This window comes from Rhododendron vialii, chromosome 1a (genome assembly GCF_030253575.1).
Source record: "Rhododendron vialii isolate Sample 1 chromosome 1a, ASM3025357v1".
Lineage (NCBI taxonomy): Eukaryota > Viridiplantae > Streptophyta > Magnoliopsida > Ericales > Ericaceae > Rhododendron > Rhododendron vialii.
In genome coordinates, this window is record NC_080557.1 from 19854668 (window position 1) to 19876675 (window position 22008).

General features: G+C 41.5%; 1 protein-coding gene across 1 annotated transcript; it reads right to left on the minus strand.

The window, feature by feature from the left end:
- Window positions 1–375: 375 nt before the first annotated feature.
- Window positions 376–1840, minus strand: LOC131329255 (zinc finger BED domain-containing protein DAYSLEEPER-like). Its single transcript, XM_058362356.1, has 4 exons — window positions 1706–1840; window positions 1552–1605; window positions 434–995; window positions 376–387 (listed from the first exon to the last, which is right to left on the minus strand). Exons 2-4 carry the CDS (start codon window positions 1593–1595, stop codon window positions 376–378), a joined length of 618 nt encoding a protein of 205 aa, XP_058218339.1. The 5' UTR covers window positions 1596–1605; window positions 1706–1840.
- Window positions 1841–22008: the final 20168 nt, after the last annotated feature.

Here is a 22008-nt window from a genome sequence, read left to right on the forward strand (position 1 = left end):
TGTCAACTGTCAAAGTAGATAACTTTCTATCAATATTCCACTCCAAAAATGTATCCATCATAACCTCAGACAATACCTCCGCCGTGTGTGGATAAGGCACATACGCAAACCTAAATAGAACAATTACTATAATCATTGAAAGAAGTAGAATATATTTATAAAATTCCAAGACTCAAAAAGTAGCATAAAATTAATGTACGAACTGTAATGAACATTAAGAAATGTATTACCTAATAATGAGGCTTTGCAATTTTCAAGAATCATCGATCCAATGTGCCGTGATGACCATAAAGCCTCTTTTTTGATTGCTAACTGTCCACATGTCCGTTGTGAAGGAAACTCTACATTGGTTTCTTTCCAAAAGCTTCATTGTCTTCATCCTCTCAACTTCATATATCATCAAAATATCCTTCTTGATAGTATTTCGACAAACCACATGAAACAAAAGTTGTAGAGCATAACAAAATCTCTTAAACCCAAGATGTTCCACTATGCTAAGAGGGTATTCATGCATTATTATCATGTGAGCTAGTTGATTCCTAGCATGATCTGGATTGAAGGCATAAGCTTGGAGTGTGCTACTTTTTCCCGCCCCCATCATAACACTAGGTGTTAAAAATGTTTGCTTACTATCAACCATTTTTTTTTTCAAACAAGAGTTCGAGTGATCTTTCAAATGTGTTGTTCCACTCTTAGATTCCGCACATAACTTTTTATTACAATACAAACACCTTGCTTTATATTGCGTCTTACCCCCTATTGTAACTTTGATCTTTTGAAAATTCTGCCATTGGACACTCCTTAAGTTACTTGTATCCACCACTTCATCACCTTCAGAATTATACTCAACTTGACCAATAACAGGAATTGACGACTCTGTTTCTGGTTCTGTTTCTTCTGGTTCTGTTTCAACTTGTGAGCTACCAAGGGTTGGTGGTCGCATTTCATTCGATTCCACTTGAGCTGACAGCGAGCGAGTTTCCCGAAGTGGTAGACTACAAGACAACATACATTACATTCAAAAATTATATCTAACACCATGCCATAACTTCTCACAGAAACTATAAATTAGAGAGAGAAAAATGGTGAATGACCCCTTTGGCCATCTATTTTACTTGTGGAAATATTTAGAGCTCTTTGGAGATTTCGGAATAGATGAACATGTCCAACTACTGCACATCAGAATGCTGCTTTTTTCTTGAAACCTACTTAGTTTCTTGGTTGATGACTTCCACTGCCTTGTTTGTTTGGTACTAATATTGAATTGATACATATATAAAATTCATTCAACAATACATCAACTGTTCAAACTAACATCGATCAATGTTTTCATCTTTTTTTTCTTCGGCTCCATTTACCCAGTGGGTTAACGTCATCAAACTACAAAGAATTGAACATGTTGTATGGAAAGTACAGAGACCAAGGTTTGTTCGTGGTTCCCCTTACCATTTTTCCAACTCTAGCTATTTTTTGTATTTCAAATCAGGAAAAGGAATTCGGATCAAAAAAAAAATCAGGAAAAGGAATGAGAGTCAAGATCGAGAGAGATACCTTGACGATGGAGGGGATCTTAAGTGTGTCGATTTCTTCTCCATAACAGGAAACCTGGAAAAAGAACACGAGCAAGAATGAGAGTCAAGATCGATCGATCAAGAGAGAGAGAGAGAGAGAGAGAGAGATGGGTATCATTACGAGTCCAAAAAACCAATTCTTGTGTGCTCTTCTGTTTCTCCTTTCACTTCAAACCGAAGTTCTCGGCACCTAATACTAGGTTGGGGTTGGATTTCTATATCAGTGTTCAGTTAAGAATCAAGATTCAGTAGAGAGAGAGAGAGAGAGAGAGAGAGAGAGAGAGAGAGAGAGAGAGAGAGAGAGAGAGAGATTACCAGAGTTAAGAGGAGTAGCCAAGTTGGGAACTGGATGGAGATTGGATGGAAAGTGGAGACTGCCAACTGGGAAGTGGGAAATGGGAAGGAAACCCTAAATTATGTATATATATACTAGGTTAGAGGGGTCAGGGGTGGGGATCGGGGAACCCTAAGTTAATAAGTTATGTATATATAAATATAATATAATTGTTATATATAGGAGGCTACCGGGGCGGGGAGGGGCGGGGCGCGACGGGGATCGGTGCGGGGATGGGGCGGGTACTAACTCATATCCACTCCCTATCCGTTCCCCACTTTTTTTAAAAAATTATCCACATACCCTATCCGATCCCCAAATCCCCTACCCATTTAGGGCGAGGAACGGGGCGGGGCGGCTGAAATTGTCATCCCTAGTTTTGTGGGTTGTTCTGACCGTTGCATTGATCGGTTCCCGATTTCACCGATTCGACCGGCCGGTTTGGGCTGGTTTTCAAAACACTAGTAGTATATGAGTTACAATAAAAGATATAAATATAAATATATGGGGGCGGTTTCGCTCACACATATTTTGACATCTCACTCTTTCGGGTCTCATTATGCTATTATGAACCGTTGATCTTGTTTAAATGAGTAAAATAGAGGGTCCTGCAAAAATTTAGCTCATTTTGATGTCGGTAAGGGTTTGATCCAAACAGTTTTGCAAAAACCAGTTCCTATCACAATTTCTGTAAAACTGTTTGGATTAAGCACTTATGGATTTCAAAATGAGTTGAATTTTTGCGTGGGATTCGAAACAAAATCGGGGTGAGTGAAATTGATATATATATATATTGGGGCGGTTCCGGAGACACTCAAAAAAATACCTAAAAAAATACCTCATAGTTCCCGATCAAACTTTGATGATCCGAGCCGCTCAATGTGATCAGAACGTAATTTTAAAGGTACCCACGAGAAATCAGCCAAAAAAATGACCGGGAAGGCCTTGATCCGAACAGTTTCAAACAGTTTTTTATTGAACGGTTCAAATAAAACTGCTCAAATCAAGCCATTCCCGATCATTTTTTTTGTTAATTTCTCGCGGGCACTCTTAAATTCACATTTTGCACACATTGAACGGTTTGGATCATAAAAATTTAATCGGGAACTATGAGTTTGAGATTTGGGATGTTTTTTTAGATGTTTTTTTGGTGTCCCTTAAACCGTCCTGTGTGTATATATATATATATATATATATATATATATATATATATATATATATATATATATATATATACGGAGCGGTTCAATAGACAACTATGTAGACACATAAAAAAATACCTCATAGTTTCTTATCAAATTTTGATGATCTGAGCCGCACAATGTGATCAGAACGTGATTTTAAAGGTACCTGTGAGAAATCAGCAAAAAAAAATCGAAAAAGGCTTGATCTGAGCAGTTTTTAGCTTAGATTTAATGAACAGTTCAATTAAAAACTGCTTAAAACAAGCACTTCCTGGTCATTTTTTTGGCTAATTTTTCGCTGACACCCTTAAAATTATATTATGTACACATTGAACGATTCGGATCGTAAAAATTTGATCGGAAACTATGTGATTGAGATTTAAGGTATTTTTTTAGGTGTCTAAATAGTTGTCCATTGAACTGCCCCGATATTTATATATCGGGATGGTTCCAGAGACACCTATAAAAACATCTAAAAAAATACTCTAAAGTTTCTGATCGAATTTCGATGATCTGAGACTTTCAATGCGATCAGAATATGATTTTAAGGGTACTCGCAAGATATCAGCAAAAAAAAAGACCAGTAAAAGCTTGATCTGAGCAATTTTTAGCTTAGATTTGATGAACAGTTTAATTAAAAACTGCTCAAAATAAGTACTTTTCAGCCATATTTTCTATACACATTGAACGGTTCGGATCATAAAAATTTGATCGAGAACTATGAGATTGAGATTTGGGATATTTTTTTAGATGTCCCCGAAACTGTCCCGTGTGTGTGTGTGTGTGTGTATATACTGGGCGGTTTCAAGGACACCCAAAAAACAGCTAAAAAAATACCTCATAGTTTTCGATCAAATTTTGATGATTTGAGCCGCTCGATGTGATCAGAACGTGATTTTAAGGGTATCCATGAGAAATTAGTGAAAAGAATGACCCAAAAAAGCTTGATCTGAGCAGTTTTTAGCTTAGATTTATTGAACGATTCAATTAAAAACTGCTCAAAATAAGCACTTTTCGGCCCTTTTTTTTTGCTAATTTTTAGCAGATACCCTTAAAATCACATTCTGCACATATTAAACGGTTCAGATCATAAAAATTTGATTAGAAACTATGAGATTGAGATTTAGGATATTTGTTTGGGTGCCCCTTGAACCGCCCCGATATACATACATATATATGATATACATACATATATATATCAGGGCGGTTCCGGAGACCCTTAAAAAAATCTCTAAAAAAATTCTACAAATTTTAATCTCATAGTTCCCGATCAAATTTTGATGATCCGAGCTGCTCAATGTGTTCAGAACGTGATTTTAAGAGTGCTGCGAGAAATTGGCAAAAAAAAAACCTGGAATGACTTGATTTGAGCATTTTTTAGTTGAACTGTTCAATAAAGTTCAATAAAAAACTGTTCGGATGAAGCCTTTCTTGGTCATTTTTTTTGTTGATTTCTTGTGAGTACCCTTAAAATCACGTTCTGATTACATTGAATGGCTCGAATTATCAAAATTCGATCGAGAACTTAGGGGGGGGGGGGGGGGGATTTAGAGGTTTTTTTAAGGGTATTCGGAACTGCTCCGTGTGTGTGTATATATATATATATATATATATATATATATATATATATATATATATCTCTCTCTCTCTCTCTCTCTCAAATGAGGTAGTCTGTATTTTAGTTAAAATGCGGAGCTCTTCATTTCTTCAATTTTTCGATCGAATTTCAATGATCCGAGCTGCTCAATGTGTTCAGAACATGATTTTAAGGGTACCCGCGAGAAATTGACAAAAAAATGACCGGGAAGGACTTCATTCTTGCAATTTTTGTTTGACCCGTTTGATAAAAAATAAACAAAAACTGCTCGGATGGAACCCTTCCCAATCATTTTTTTTGCTGATTTCTCGCGGGTACCTTTAAAATCACGTTCTAAATTTATTGAGCAGTTCGGATCATCAAAATTTAATCAAGAAAGGGAGGTCCGTATTTTATTAAAATAAAGTGGTCTTTACGGAAGACGGACTGATATATATATATATATATATATATATATATATATATATATATATATTCATGTGCACCCATCCCCTCCTCTTTCTCTCTCCTCATCCCTTCTTTTTCTCTCCTCTCTCTTGTTGGTTAGAAGCTCCATCACAATTAAGTTAACTTCTGATTTAATGCTGGCACACCTTTAGCAACACTTTAGTTGAACCGCTAGAGCCCAAAACACAAAAATTGTTTGCTAACATATTTTGACCGGTAAAATCTAACCCTACTGATTGGTTAGTATCACCCACTAGAGATGCCCTTAGGCATTTAGGAACGTGCTCCAAATCAGATTGTATTAAGAAGGATTTTGTGATTTCCATTTTCTACTATTGTAAAGTGTCAAAAGTTCTGTTCTTTTAGCTACAGTGAACTTCTCCATCTTCAAATATTATGAAAAACTAGAAAAGTCAAGTATCCAAAGCTAAAGAAAAAGAGGTATCCAAAGCTGGTTACAGGGATCAGATTCACGCCTCACATTCAAATCCAACCATCGCAGATGTTTGTCGAATGTTGTTCATCCTAACCAGTGTACGTGTTGTGTATATCCATACTAAACAACGAACATTCAACAAACATCTCGTCAAGTTTTTTTTTTGGTACCGTCTCCCAAAGTTTATGTCCGAAAGCGTATGCTGAACAACATTCAACAGCCTATAAAAAGCTTTATGCCCGAAGTTCCGAGCTGATCAATCTAAATTTCTAGAAGCCGACAAAGGTCTCTTAAAACGTCTCTTGGCAACATTGGATAAACAGGTTTAGGATTTTGGGTTCTTCAATCCTAATGTGTCCGTGTGTCCTAATTTTAAGATAAATGATGCACTCAACTGTCTATGTCGTGCGTGTAAGATAAATAATACCATCTTGATATACGCAGCAGAAATAGAATCGAACTAACCTCTGGCCATTGTTGTTCAAGTTGAACACCGAACACGCACGTATTAGATCTAGGTGTCTTCTAACCTATGCATGACTTGAGATTACCTAGATTTGATGGAGATCATAGGCTTATAAAATGCTAGGTTAGGGACCCTTAATCTTCCTCAACAAACCTTATAGTTTTCCTCTATCATGGAAACACACTTATGGAGATAGTGGAAAGCCAAAAGCTTTTGAAACCACCACTTCATATAATGTAAGTGGGCAACTAACTATAATCACACATGTGACTAGGTAGGCTCTAAAATAATATTTCTTACCGTGCGCCCATGTCCCTTGCTTTGCTGCCGTTCTATGTTCCACTAACTCAAATAAATTTTGAATTAAAGGTGATATATTGTGAAAGAATAATATGTCTCGTAAAATAGAAAATAAATACTTAAAAAATAAAAACCTAAGTAGAATGGGGCTTAAATCCTACATAACATCATAAAAGTGGTTGAAGCAAAAAAACCTTTTTTCCTAAAAGTGAAGTACTACTTCTACTACTATCAGAAAAGAGCTCGGCTAATTCCCTTAATGAGTCTCTTTAAACGAGCCAAGACCTTAACTAAACGAGTTTTAAGGCTCGTTTAGTTAATAAGCTTTAAACTCAAGCTCGAGCTCAGCTTGATTACTAAATGAGTCAAACCGAACCACGAATTGCTAGTGAGCAGATCAGTTCATTTGTAGCCCTAGTAAAGCCTATTTTTCACCTCTGTAACCTTAGGATTTGACGATGTTAGACAAATTCTGTCAAATTTTCTGGTGGCTACATCACGACAATGGAATAATTTGTCATGAGACGGGTATTTTTTGATTTTTCGAACTTGGATTTTCTTGTAATTTGTAGAAACTTGGGGGTAGTTTTGGTAATTTGCCCAAAAAATAAAAAAACTAAAAGGTTAAAGTAACCTTAAAAAAAAAAGGGCGCTGCTATTCGCAGCCCTTTATTTTCTCACATAGCCCACTACATTTCGGTAAATGGTTGTTGAAAATCATAAATAACATTTCGGTAAATAGCTGTTGAAAATAAGATTATATTTCAGTAACTACATGTTGAAAATATGTTCAACTTTCGGTAAATAACTACCGAACATACATTTTCGGTAAATAGCTGTTGAAAAAAATATTATATTTCGGTAATTGGATGCTGAAAATATATCTCAATTTTGATAACTAACTGTCGAGTATAATTGAAAATTTTTAACGGGCTATGGGAGAAAATAAAGGGCTGCGAATAGCAGCGCCAAAAAAAAAAGGGATCACATTTGGGAAAAGCCTTTGGTGAGTTACCAAAAAAACAGCGTCAAAAGTTAACAATGTTGAATCTTTGCCCTCGGTGAATTGTTTTTTTACGAATCTGGTCGGATATTTTCATTTATTCAATTCTTCTCCATGAGAAAAAGGGTGTCGGGAGGGTACGACATGGTACCTATAATCTAAGAGCATCCACAGTGGAATAAGCAAAATAAAAAAATTGTTAAAGTTAGCAATGTTGGATTAAAAAAGTGCTAATATTGGAATAACTAAACCTAACAACCTCTCAACAACTCATCAAATTTTGGCTCTTCAATAATCAAAACTAGCAATATTTTGTCAATAACCAAATTTTAGGACAAATTATAGTTATCCCCCTCTAACTAACCCTTGCGTACACTTACCCCCTTTAACTTTTTTTTTTGGCACTTAACCCCCTCAAACTAACTGAAATTCAAACTGTCATAATTTCAAACGGCTATAACTTCTTCGTCCAAAATCGAAAATATGCAAATTATATATCGATTTCGAGGTCTTGAAGTCAGCTTTCTAATGACACCAAAATCACATCACGATTCAAAGCACACAGGAAGTTATGATCAAAAGAGTAAGTGCTGGTAGACAGAAAAACCGTTTTGATCATAACTTTCTGTGTGCTTTGAATCGTGATGTGATTTTGGTGTCATTAGAAAGCTGATTTCAAGATCTCAAAATCGATATATAATTTGCATATTTTCGATTTTGGAAGAAGAAGTTATGACCGTTTGAAGTTATGACCGTTTGAAGTTCAGTTAGTTTGAAGGGGTTAAGTGCCAAAAAAAAAGTTAGAGGGGGTAAGTGTACGCGAGGGTTAGTTAGAGGGGGGTAACTATAATTTGTCCCAAATTTTATCTTTCAATCAAGTACACCAATATTACACAAAAACCTTTTGTCTCTCTCTCTCTCAACAATGTTTTCAAAAAATAATTTTAAAAAACTGTAACTTTTAGATTTTTTTTTCTGTTTTTTTCAGAAATTTTTTTATTACAAAAAACAATTTTTTCAAAAATTTTAAAAACTATAGGTAAAGAAAGTCTGTTTTTCAAAATTCTGTTTTTGAAATTTCAAAACTCTTTTATAGAAAACTGTTTTTTTTAAAAAAATCTGTTTTTAAAAAATTGTATTTATAATTTTTTAAATTTTAAAACTATTTGTGTAAATATAATTCTTTCAAAATTTCTCAAAATTGTATTTATAATTTTTAAGTGAACAAAGTGTGTTTTTTGAACTGTTTCTAACATAAATTTTTTTTTCCTTCAAAAATTACTTTTTCAAAAATATGCATGAAATAAAGAGAAAAAATTTGAAGGGCCCATTAGTTTTGATTATGGACAAAAAATAACTAATGTGAAATTTGACATTGTTAATTTTAGCAACTTTTAAATGAATAATTAAAATTTAATGTGGTATATTTTGATTATTCATATTTGTTTAATCCACTGCTGATGCTTTAATGGAAAGAAAACAACTCATCTTTATGTTACGTCTCCACGTACGTCCAATCCAATAATTTCTTACCGTGGTCCAGATCCTCTCCACACTTTTGTCTCCACATATCTGCCACGCCTTTCTCCCATGAGCTGTCACCGCATTAACGACTTCATCCGACGGTCTAGATTAAATCCACTCCCCACGGGTCCCAGTTCTTATAAAATACGACGTCATCCACCCTTTTTTCAAACGAAATATTTAGCCCTAAAATTACAATTCCTACTCTTCCTGAATCCTAACCCATTTCTTTCTCGGCCAGTTGATTTTCATCGTACATTTTCACATAATTTTTACCCCCAAGTTTCTCTCTCTCTCTCTCTCTCTCGATCGAACAATTTAACTTCTGAAATTTATTTTTTGTGGAACTAAAAAAACTAATTATTGGCTCAAATCCACTGGTATATGCAAAATCGGTCTAAAAATTTAAAACAAATCCTGCTCTGTTTTCCAGTGGCTTGGAAAACCCAAACAAAGTCTTGAATCTTGATTGATTGAAGAAAAATCAAAACAAAAGCAAATCAGATTACACTGTAAACAAAATCCAATCCTCTTTCTTGGGGTAAAAAAAAAAACTAAATCAACTAGAGAGATGGGAGATATAAAAATCTTCTGATGTGAAGATGAAGATCGGGGCCGTATCGTCGGAATCTCTGTAGCGTCGTAGTTCACCGGACTGGTTGGATTGGGAAGTTGATGTCAGTTTTGCCTTTGAGGAAGAAGGAAAGGTTGTGTTTGTTAAGCTTCTGTTCGGAGCAAATAACAAAACGCCATAACAAAGTTGCAAGGCTGGTTTAATCTGAACGGTCCGATGAAGACATTACTATGTTGTAACGAACGTTGTATTTCGGATAGCACGGGCTCGGACGCATGATGCATTAATCTGAAATATTATTCAGAACAAACTCAAGGGTCGCCTAAATCTTAATCAAACTGTTAAACAAAATTAGAAGGATCCAACCATTTAGTTGCAAACTTGACAGTTGCAACTAATTACATGGGCTTAATCACATTAACAGTTTCATGTGAGTTCATCTTCTGTAGTCTTTTTGGGAAAGAGGGAGAGAGAGAGAGAGAGAGAGAGAGATATATAGTAAGGTAGGTGAGAGAAGCATAAACCAAAGAGGGAGACATTATTGGATGTATGCGGAGACATAACATGAAGATGAGAACTGTCTTCTTTCTATTGGCTTATGGATACCACGTTTGCGTTCCACGTGGTACCGTGCCGGATTTGCCTTAATGATGCAAACCCCTAACATATGAGAAATCGGAGTAATAATGAACACTTTGTAGTTTTTATGTGCTTTTCACCGACACCTATAATCGACAAGTATCTATTCAAACAAGGGATGAAATGAAGCCAAAAGTGCATTGTATCTAAAAATTCATACTTTCTCATAATAAAATGACTTTTTTTTATCCATTTGAGGAGCTGTTTGATAATAATTCGGATTTGTCCGGCCATGAGGACCCGGGAAGGGTAATTTGGCCTATTGCTCCGGTAAATCGTTGACAGACGTGCTATCAGGGATGTTCCCTTTCATTTAAAAAAAAAAAAAAAGGCTGAATTATGTTATAATGGAGTATGTAAGCACTAACACACCCATCTCAATATGAGAAGGCTATTTCGTTCTGACAATGATAGAATTAAAAATTCTGAATTAGTAGAATATGCTAATGTGCAAGAACAATTAAATCACTGGACAATTCCTCCAGTTCGTCATTCTGTTATATATAGACATGGAATATTTGAATTAAAAAGTAGCATGGCAATTAAAACTGTTGAAAGAACAGAAAGCCTGGAATTGAATGATAAGATAATTAATCTTATGGATCGCACTGATCTTCTTGCACACATGCAAAATTATAAGTATGTTCATATAGGTTTAGTGCAAATTGCCCTTAAACCTTTAACATTGCTAGGAATGGACACCTGTTTACAAGTCACTTTGCGTGATGGAAGGTGTAATAATTGGAGATCCTCAATTATTGGGGCAATTGAGACCAGCTTAAGTCATGGTCCTGTTTATTTTAATGCTTTCCCTGATTTATCTCTATCTCTTACTGATAGGAATATAGGAGAAGCTTTGAATTGTAGAATCCAGACTAGAGGTTATGATTTCCTGCCTGGATCCGAAGTTATTGCTGTAATTTATAGAATCTATTATAAAGTTATGAATACTATGAATCCCAGGGTACGAATGATGCGTCCTACAGATAGAACTACCTTGGTAGAATCTAATATGTTGACATCAAACGTTGCGACTAATAGGTTGATTAATTGGGAAGAAATTACCTTCCCTGATAACTGGACTATGCCTAATGCGGTTCCTCCTAGACCTATTAGTAATACAATTGAACAAATAGTTCAAGATAATGATGGCACGGTTTTCTTAAATTTTAGAAATTCTCAGGCCGGTAGTTATGCGAGAAGTTTGAGTTCTCGGAATAATCTAACTCCATATAGAGTTAGTATACCGGCTACTAGTCGCCATTCGACATCAGAAATTCCAGAATCACACCATCCGGTAGAGGATGAGAATTTGATTGGGATAAGGTTATCCCAAAACCAAATACCTCATGGTGTTTATACTCACCAAAATAACACAGTAGAATCACCTACTGCTAGTGAAATGGCGTTCAGTCTTAGTAATGATAATAGGACCTGAGCTCAGAAAAGAAATTAATGCAGAATTTCAACTCCCAAAATATCAAGAGTTTAGGAGTTGGTATTTCAATAAATATAATTCTAGTCAATTACAAAAATTCAAGAGTGAATTTTATGATTGCCTGGAAAGCCAACAAAAAATTATACCTTTTACACGATGGTTTTATGGAAGGTATTGGCTTGAATGTGATAGATCCATAAATGTTATACAGGATTATCATAGGAATTGGAGGTCTATGGCAGGAACTGTGATTCGCGCAGTTCATCCTCCAACTATACCTTTGTCTATTGAAGGCAATTCTGAGTCGGATCCACCTTTGGAAACTGCTGCTTTTGTTAGACCTACTAACACAGATCCAAATGGTAAAATTTATAAGCAGAATAATCATACTAATGCTTGTCTTAATACCATTGGAGACCAATTGGTCAGAATAGAAGAGCAAATAGCTCAAACTAGAGATGATGTTAGATTAATAAGTCCTAAGACCGGAAATAAAGAGGATAAGATTTCACCATCTAATATCCGGCCACCATTGCCAATAACTGGGTTTAATCTTACAAACCCTAATAAAAATTCTGATTTACTTAAAGAATTACAAATGAGATTTAAGGGATTAACCCTTAATGCTATCTCTGATGACCACGAGCAGGAGATATCTTCTCAAGATGTGGTAGAGTTAGAAAATTCTTTTCTCCAGTCTCGACATGAGACTATTAATAAAATTCAATATCCCAAAAACTTTCCTTATAGTGGCTCTGATACCAAAAGATGTACTGAAATGAAAACAATACAGAGGATCGGAAAAGAACTAACCTTTTTATTAAGGGAAAGAGACTGCAAATATTACAAGGGAGAGGGAGAGACACAGAGCTTGGTTTTTACAGAGAGAGAGGGCAAAACCAAAAACCTGCCTAAACAAGAGCAGACGCGTCCTTTATATAGAGAACTCTACAGGAAAAGAAATAATTACAAAACAACTGTACATAAAGGGAAAAATTGACAGACCAACTTTTCCACCGAAATTCTACTCTATTATTGAGTAACTTTGAAAATACTCCATTATTGAGCTTTCCATTATTGAGCAAAAATTTGCTTAGAAGCTAAGCAACCATTATTGGTCCCAATAGATGATTTGATTTGAAGCTATAATCGACAAGTATCTATTCAAACAAGGGATGAAATGAAGCCAAAAGTGCATTGTATCTAAAAATTCATACTTTCTCATAATAAAATGACTTTTTTTTATCCATTTGAGGAGCTGTTTGATAATAATAAAAATGAGGTAGCAAATTACAAATAACTATTTTTGTCTTTTACTACTCGAAAGAATCTTTTTTTTTTTTTTGTCAGAAATGACAAACTAATTACTTTTGGGGTCAAAAAAAATGAATATTCAGAGCTTTTTATTGTTTATTTCACAATTAAAAAGGTGAATTTGTTAATATAAGACACTTTTAGCTAATTCTATCACGTTTTTTTATTAAACAATTATTGGTTGGGTGTCGATAAAATGAACATTAAAACCACAAGGGTTTAGACATTTCTCATACGTGAGAGTGTATTTGTCATGATGGCAAACCTTATGGAGTGTCAGTGAAATTTACCCTTTTTTCTAATTACCAAAAGCTGGAAAAAATTACTAGCAAAGATTCCAAAAACCCCTTCCAATCACAACCTACTTAAGGCTCCGTTCCGGAAACCTTCTTAAAAAATAAGTACTTATTTTGCTACTTCTCATTCAAAAATAAGAAGGGTCATTCCACAAAATCCAAATAAAAAGTTTCTTTCACATTTTCAAACTAAAAAATAATGTAAATGAAAAAAAAATTCAATTTTTTTTGCACCGTAGTAAAAATATCAATGAGATCTATCAAACAAAATCCATAGTGGTAGGAAAATTATTTGCGTAAACACATGATTTTAAGCTTGAAGTTGCCTTATACAAAAAATAAGACTGTTGCTATGATAATGGGCGCTGGTGGAGGGAAATCGTACCGGCAGCTGCGCCGGGCAGTCTCCGGCCACCGGATGGCCGATCCGAGCAGTCCAAAAATTCTAAAAAAAAAAACCGAGGGGGCTTGCTCAGGAATCAACGGCATTCGAGGTGTGTAGGGTGCTTAATCCGAGCACCCCTTTTCTGCGTATATATGATAAGCACCCTACACGGTAAAGGGGTGCTCGGATTAAGCACCCTACACACCTCAGATGCTGTTGATTCCCGCGCAAGCCCCCTCGGTTTTTTTTTTATAGAATATTTGGACTCGGATCGGCTGTCTGGTGGCCAGAGACGGCCCGGCGCGGCCGCCTGTACGATTTTCCTCCCCGGTGCCCATTGGTACCTATGTAAATTCTGAAAAAATAAGTACCACCTTCTTATTTTTTTGGAACAACCTTTATTATTGGACAAAAAATAAGTTCTTATTTGTTTTCTGGAACCGGCTCTTAAGACACTCAGGTTGGGAACACCAAAACCGAGGTGGCACCGAAGTCTTCATAGAATTTTCACGGTCATTTGCTGGACTATTCCAATCCAAAGACGACGGAATGCGGACAAGTCAAATTGGAAACTTCCTCTCCCTCTTCCTTCTCACTTCCAGATAGAAGACTTCATTGACCAAACAAACAATTCCAAGAATCCAAGCTTTGTCTCTCTTTCTAATAAATACCTCCTCATGGGCTGTGATGGGCAAGCAGAAAATTAAGGCATTGATCACAAATATATGGCCAACCCACCTGAAAATGTAGGGGTTCGATTTAGGAGGAGGGACCTTCGGCTGAACTAGTACTTCACTTCCGCTGCTCCGTTCCTCCGCCGCTGAACCTGCAACAAGTCACTAAGGCTGGAATAACCTTGTGACCCTCCGACGATCAAGTTAGATGTAAGGAGAGTTGTTTTAGGTCTAGGGTTAGGGGAAGATGGCATACCTCTCAAAGATGAATATCCCTTTGTATTTATAGACCTAGGTTAACTTGGGCTCCAAGCCAGTGCGTGGAGGTCACGCTTAGGTAACCGCCCTTGGTGACATCATAGATGACGCCACGGGATAAGACGGTTACGAAGCACATGGGCAGATGATCCTTTTCGCCACGTATCGCTCATGGTCCCCTCCTGCTATGCTGCATTCTGCCAAAAGTCCCAAACGGAATGCACACCTCGGTAACTAACCGAAGTGTAAACAGGAGACTTGACTCCGAGCGAGTAAACAGAAAGATATACACAGGCCCATGTCAATATGAGGCCTCGGTTGATGGTGGTCCGGTTATATTACCGAGACGATTACCGAAGCCTCCACAATAGCCCCTCAAGTCCCTGGAGCGTTGCACCTCTGCTTCAGGGTCTTGATCCTATCGTATGAGACATCAGGCCTTGATCTTTCTTTTTTAGAGAATAACCGAAGGGTGAAGTTGCTTCGGTAGATTTCGTTCAACCCGCGCCAGAGAAGAGCCACGTGTCAACTGTTGCCGAGATCTCAGAATCAAAAAGCTGCCTCGGCACGTGCCATGCCAGTTGATTGGTACGAAACGTCGCTTCGGTGACACGCGTCAACATGCCTAAGGTCCGAATATCCGGCGCCTGTCCTCGGTGCAGAATCCTTGATACTAGCCGTTCGATGATAACACATGTCGATGATCTAACGGCTCAATGCACGACGCTTCGTTTCCCGCGCAGCTTTCCATCTCTATCAATATAAATAGGAGAGACAGAGGTGAGATCGTCACCCTTTCTTCTGCTTCTGAAGTCGAACCGCCGCCGCCGTATTCTTCCAGCTTTCAGTCGAGATTTCGATCGTTTTGGTTGGGAGATCTTGCACAAACTTGAGGTATATCGACCTTCTTGCTTTATTCTTCATGTTTTGACCATTGTTTTTGAGTTTTTCGCCGTTTTCTTGCACTTGTTACGGCTGAGCAACCGCTCGCCACCGTCTGGTTCAAGGCGGTGCTGGGCTTCTCCAGCGTTGTTCACGCTATTACCGAGGTCTAAACTCATCCCGAGACCTAGATTCATCCCGAGGCCAAAACTCATCCCGAGACCTAGATTCACCTTGATCCCAAGGGAAAGGACTTCTGATTTTTAGAAATTCTTCCGAGAGGGAAACGCCTTTATAGGAAACGATTGTCCGAGGACTCCGAGGAGCGATGACCATTCCGCACCGAGCGCTAGACATTGATTTTTTCCCTGAGCACATAGCTAACGGGTTTTTGTATTCCTTTCCTTGGTTAGGCAGAAGCGAATGGTCATCGAGCTCTCTTCGGACAGTTCCGGTAGTTCAGGTTCTTCTCCTATCGAAATTCCCGAGGACATTCGCCAGACACTTCGGGAGAGGGCATTCTTCCGAACTCCAATCGACTGCGTTGAACCATTTGAACCCTCGAGAGCTCCTCGTGAGGCGACGACGTTTGACTCTCAAGAGATGGAAGCCCCAAGTACCTCGAACCAAGGTCCGGGTCCGTTCGCTGATGCCCCCGAGGAGGTACGGGGACGCAGAAGGGCGATGAGGCCATGCCCATACCGAAATCAGTACTTTGACGGCTCCTCGGCTTCTTATGCTGAATTCAAGAGGGTATACAGCGTACCTCATGATGTTGACGTTCGCATTTTACCGAACAGTGATCCCAAGGATCTTCCTCACCGGGAGGGAGCACTCATATTCCCCTTGATGGCTATCACAGAGGGGGGCGTTAGATTCCCCCTTCATCAGTTTGTCCGAAGGGTTCTCCGAGCCCTCTCCCTCACGTCTTCTCAGCTGACGGTGAATTCCTACCGGATCATCACGAGCATTATAGAACTGAGGAGACAATATAACCTCACGTTCGGACTCGAGGAGCTCTTCGGTGTATACCTCGTTGGAGTTAACCGGGAGAGCGACCGTCACTACCTCTCCTGTAGGACAGGATACGACACCTTCCTTATCGACCATCTTCCCGACTCGGAAGAGTGGGCGAGTATTTATGTTTCGGTCACCGGGAATTTTATGTTTGGGCCCGGGGAGAGCGCGGACACAGCCACCACAGTTCAGTTCAAAACCGGGGCTCCTGGTCGGTAGAAGCATCTTCTTAGCTTTATTATGTTTGCACATTTTTCTTTCCTCATTGTATACTGATTCTTCCATTCTCTATCTTTCAGCCGAGGGAATCGTTGCAGAGCTTCGGGCAAGGGCTAACCGAGCGCAAATAACAGCTGCTTACGCCATTCCTATCACGAGTCGGTATGCACCTGAACTGCTCGGATACAAACCGACTTATACCGGCTATTTGAAAAAGAAGCCGAGGCAGCAAGGAGTTCCTCGAGGGGGACGAGGACGTGGCCGAAGGAGAAGCCAAGGAAGAGGAGAAGGTAGGAGAGGAGGAGCTGGGGCGACAGAAGACGAAGTTGGTGATTCTGGTCCCCGAGGCGTGATCCGAGAAGAAATCGACCGGGAGACCCCAGAAAGGACGGGACTTAGTGGAGAGATGAGCGGCCGTGGAAGAGAAGTGCTCAACCTTCGGCGCCAAAGGCCACGAGGACGGGGTGCCGGCGTCAGGACAGGCTCGCCGGGGGCTGGAACCTCGAGGGTGATCCCTGTTTCTCCTCAGGAGCCTCCGGAGAAGAGGGCTCGGACCGAGGAGGAAAGCTTCGGACGAGGAAGGGGCGGGGAGCCGATCTTGATAGAAGAAACGGGGACCCGAGGAGATGAGGGAGATGTGGAGAGCCGGGGAGGAACCGAAAAGGGGACTCGTGTTCCGGCGAGGGAGGTCCCCTGGGCCCCCGAGGTTCGTCACTACTCAGGGCGCCTAATTCATCACGCCGATAGCGCGTCTTCTAACATTGGGACGGCGTTTGGGCTGCTTCGGTCGTGTATTCTTCCGAAGGATGCCCGGGCTGTTGAGGGGTGCACCGTGGATCTGACAGGAGAGATAGCGCAGGCACTTCTGAAAGTAAGTTACTTCTGAAAGTTTCTTTTCTTACTCCTTTGATCGTTTTGTTGGAATTTTGATCAATTTTAATTGTGTTGGTAGGCCGGCGCTCGGGTGCTCGCTGTGAACGAACAATGCCAGGCACGAGAGCAGGAGATGGAGCTGCTGAGGAAGACTCTTGCTCAGAGAGAGGACGACCTGAAAGTGGCGAGGGAGACTTGTGACCTCTACCTAGCCGACTTTCAGCGGTGCGACCGGGAGCGGGTACTTGCCGAAGGGAGGGCCAAAAAAGCTGAGGAGGATGCTGATACATTGAGGGCTGCTGGAGCTCGGGAGGTCGAGTTTGCAAGGAACAAAGGCTACGATGAAGGCTGGGATGCTGCCGGAGTGGAATATAAGAAGCAGGTCCGGGAGATAGAAGCCGAGCTCTTCAGAGATCGGTTCTTGGACGGACTTCGGTACGGCCACGAGGCCTTAATAAGCAAGCTTACTCTGCCAGAGGGTTCGGAGCTTCGAACCGTGCCTGAGCCCCCTCCTGAAGAGCTCGTGCTACCGGAGGAGGAAAGCGAGCAGGTGCCGAACCAGGAGCCCCAAGCGACCGAGGAGCCAGCTGACCTTAGCGCCCCTGTTCCCTGATGAAGCATAGGAACTTTATATTTCGTAGCTCTGAAAAAGTATTTTAACTTTTGCTTGAATGGTCGGTTTACTGGACGACTCCGGACATTTGGAGTTTGCCGTTCCAGAGATTGTAACCGTTTAATACTTGAAGCAGTACCCCCTTTTTGTTAATAGTTCGTGAATGAATGCTCTTCTTTTCTTGAATGTTTTTCTTTGAAATGCTTGTTTGATTGGTTTGCTCCTTAGGTTATAATGCCCCTGCTTCGGTGGGACTTGAAAAGTTTGTAGAAACAAGTTTAACCGAAGCGTTAACCGAATCGTTTTTTCAAGCATAAGAAAGATGATTAATCAAGAAAAGGTGACTCGTTCCGAAGCCCCAGCGAGTAGGAGGGTCGGTAGGGATCGAATCAGAATCAACTCGTGTAATGAATTTTTGACATTGCACGCCCCTGCTTATTAATAGAAATGAGCTTATCGAGCAGACGCGGGATGGTATTACTGCTAGGGACGTAGGCCGAGGTCACGAAGTGGTACGGCTTTTGCCATAGGTTAGTGACGCGGCGAGTCCGAACAGAGAGAAATTTCTGACGGGTCGGTGTTAGGGGCTCGGAGAAAAAGGCCGAGTATCCTTACAGCGAGTGACCAGAAATTTAGACGACCGAAGAGGTCCGGGCGACTTGGTGGGAATTTTTCTCCGAGGGTATCACCTATGGGAGAACAATATCCCTGAAGTCGGTATAAAATGGTCCGGGAAAGAATAGACCAAGTATAAGTAATTTAAACAATCAGTGTACGAATAGTGCCAAAGAGAATTCTCATTAAAACTCGGGGTATTGTCAATACATAAGCAGATTGCCTTCAAAACTTTCTCAAAAGAAAATGCAACGTAATAAGGACAAAACGGGCTTCGGTAGCCGAACACTATCCGTAGAACTTTTTCAAATTGTTGGCGTTCCATGACTTAGCAATGGGGGAACCATCCAGTTTTTCCAATTTGTAATTACCCGAACCGAGGTGCTTGAGAACTCGGTAAGGACCCTCCCAATTGGGCATTAGCTTTCGCTTTTTGGACTTCTCCACCACCTTTTTCCAAACGAGATCGTCAGGCTTAAACGACCGGAGGCGCACGCTTCGGTTGTAACCCTTTGCAACCTCCTGCTGGTATGAAGCGAGCTTTATCCTTGCGTTGTCCCGTTCTTCTTCGGCTAAATCGAGGTCCGAAGCAACGGTGGTGTTGTTGACCGACTCATCAAAATTTTCTGTTCTCATTGTTGGGAGTCCGACTTGGAGTGGGATGACCGCCTCCATTCCGAATGCCAAGGAAAAAGGTGTGCGACCGGTTGATCGCCGAGGCGTCGTACGGTAGCCCCAGAGTACCCTGGGCAGCTCTTCGGCCCACTTTCCTCGCCGTGACTCGAGTCGTCGCTTTAGCCCGGATGAAATTGCTTTGTTTGCCGCTTCAGCCTGTCCGTTGCCCTGGGGGTAAGCCGGAGTGGACGTGTCCCATTTGATACCGTATTCGTCAAGTAGAGCCCGGTACTTCTGTCCTGTAAACTGCCCTCCATTGTCAGTAATTATGGCGAACGGCACACCGAAGTGTGAGATGATGTTGCGCCACACAAAGCGGATGACGTCTGTTTCTTCGATGGTTACCAGGGGCTCGGCCTCGACCCATTTCGAGAAATAATCTGTTGCGGTTAAAAGGAACTTGAATCCACCCGGAGCGACTGGGAGCTTTCCAACGATATCCATGCCCCATTGGGAGAAGGGCCAGGGGCTGGTGAGAGGGCTCAGGTCCCGGGCCGGCTGATGGATAATGGGAGCGAACATCTGGCACTTTTTGCAACGCTTGACGAACTCTTCAGAGTCCTTCTTCATTGTCGGCCACCAATATCCCTGAGTGAGGGCTCGGTGGGCGAGCGATCGTCCGCCGGAGTGACAACCGCTGTCACCGGCATGAAGCTCTTCGATAATGCCCGGAACTTGATGTGGGTGGGCAACCAATAAGTACGGCCCGGTGAATGATCTTCGGTAGAGCTTGCCGTTGGGATTGAGCCAGAAGAGTGCAGCTTTGTTTCGGAGTCGGTGAGCCTCCTTTTTGTCAGTGGGCAGGGAGTCCTCCCTCAGGTAAAGGACGATTTCATCCATCCAGCTCGGGCCCAGCTCTATGTTGAGTACTTCCTTCTGTAGGTCTTCGAGTTCAAAACTGGGCTTGTCAATAGAATTGAAGGAAATGGATCGGTGCCCAGTGCATGAGAATGCCGAAGCGAGACCTGCCAGGGCGTCGGCGTGGGCGTTCTGTTCCCTTGAAATATGCTCGACTCTGATTGCTTTAAAGCGTTGAATGAGCTGGACTGCGGCGCTTAGGTAGGTACGCATGCGGTCATCCCGAGCTTCGTATTCTTCAGAGAGTTGGTTAACCACCAACTGGGAGTCGCTGTAGACGACGAGTTCTTCGATGCCAATAGCTTCGGCAGTCTTGAGTCCGGAGATCAACGCCTCATATTCGGCCTCGTTGTTAGAGGCTGGGAAATTGATGGAGAAGGAGCTTTCGTGCAAGACACCGGAGGGTGAGAGAAGAACGACGCCCGCACCTGCGCCTCGGCTGTTGGATGCGCCATCGACGTACATTTTCCATACATCTCCGTGAAAGAGCTGCCAAGCTGTGCTAGGGTTGGCCTGGAGTACTGCTTCGGTGCTCGGTGGGGGTGCCGAAGCAGATACGTCGGGCGGTGTAAGCTCTGCGATGAAGTCAGCCAGAACCTGAGCCTTTATTGCTGTCCGAGGCTGAAAGTGGATTTCGAAATTGGCAATCTCAACGGCCCATTGTGAAATTCGGTTGGAGAGATCGGCCTTTCGGAGAAGAGATTTGAGGGGGAACTCGGTCAGGATGATGATGCGATGAGACTGGAAATACGGGGCAAGCTTTCGGGAGGCTGAGATTAGGGCGAGCACGAGCTTCTCCAGGGGGAGGTAGCGCGTCTCGGCGGGAGTCATGGTTTTGCTGGAGTAGTAGATTGGCTGGTGCTCCCGACCCTCCTGTCGGACGAGCACCGAGCTGACGGCGTGCGGGGAGACAGCTAGATAGAGGAACAGGTCTTCCTGGTCCCTTGGAGTGACGAGGAGTGGAGCCGTGGAAAGATACTCCTTTAGTCGCTGGAGGGCTCGGTCACATTCTTCTGTCCAGTTGAAGCTTCGTCGGCTGCCCTTTAGTAGAGCGAAAAATGGCTGACATTTGTCCGAGGAGCGACTTATAAACCGATTCAGAGCAGCAGCCATCCCGGTTAGACGCTGAACATCGCGCTTGTTGTGGGGAGCCGAGAGCTGATCAATTGCTTGAATTTGGGAAGGATCGGCCTCAATACCGCGCCGGGAGACGAGATGGCCGAGAAATTTGCCGGAGCTGACGCCGAAGACGCATTTCTCGGCATTGAGGCGGAGTTTGTGGCGCTTTAGTATCTCGAAGACTTCGGCAAGGTGGGTTAGATGATCACCGGCACGAAGACTTTTAACCACCATGTCGTCAATGTATGCCAGCATAGTGTCGCCCAGTAATTGCTCGAACATCTTGGTTATCATTCGCTGGAAGGTTGCTCCGGCATTTTTCAAACCGAAGGGCATTACGAGGTAACCGAAGATCCCGTGGGGGGTAATGAAGGCGGTGTTCTCGATATCGCCTTCGCTCATGGCGATCTGGTGGTAGCCCCGGTACGCATCCAAAAAGCTGAGTCGCTCGTGGCCAGAGGTGGCGTCGACAAGCTGGTCGATTCGGGGAAGAGGAAAGAAGTCCTTCGGGCAAGCATCGTTAAGGTTGGAGTAGTCGACGCAGACACGCCATTTGCCATTTTTCTTCTTGACTACGACGGTGTTAGCCAACCACTTGGGGTACTGGACCTCTCTGATTGCCCCAGCGTTTAGGAGTCGGTTGACTTCTTCAATGACGGCCTCGGAGTGAATGGGAGAGGACCGTCGTGCCTTCTGT

What these genes read in the sequence shown, in the direction of transcription:
- LOC131329255 (XM_058362356.1), bottom strand. Translation starts at nt 1,595, where the DNA reads ATGGAGAAGAAATCGACACACTTAAGATCCCCTCCATCGTCAAG. An exon ending in AGATCCCCTCCATCGTCAAG is followed by an intron (nt 996 to 1,551) that starts GTATCTCTCTCG and finishes GTTGTCTTGTAG; the next exon opens with TCTACCACTTCGGGAAACTC.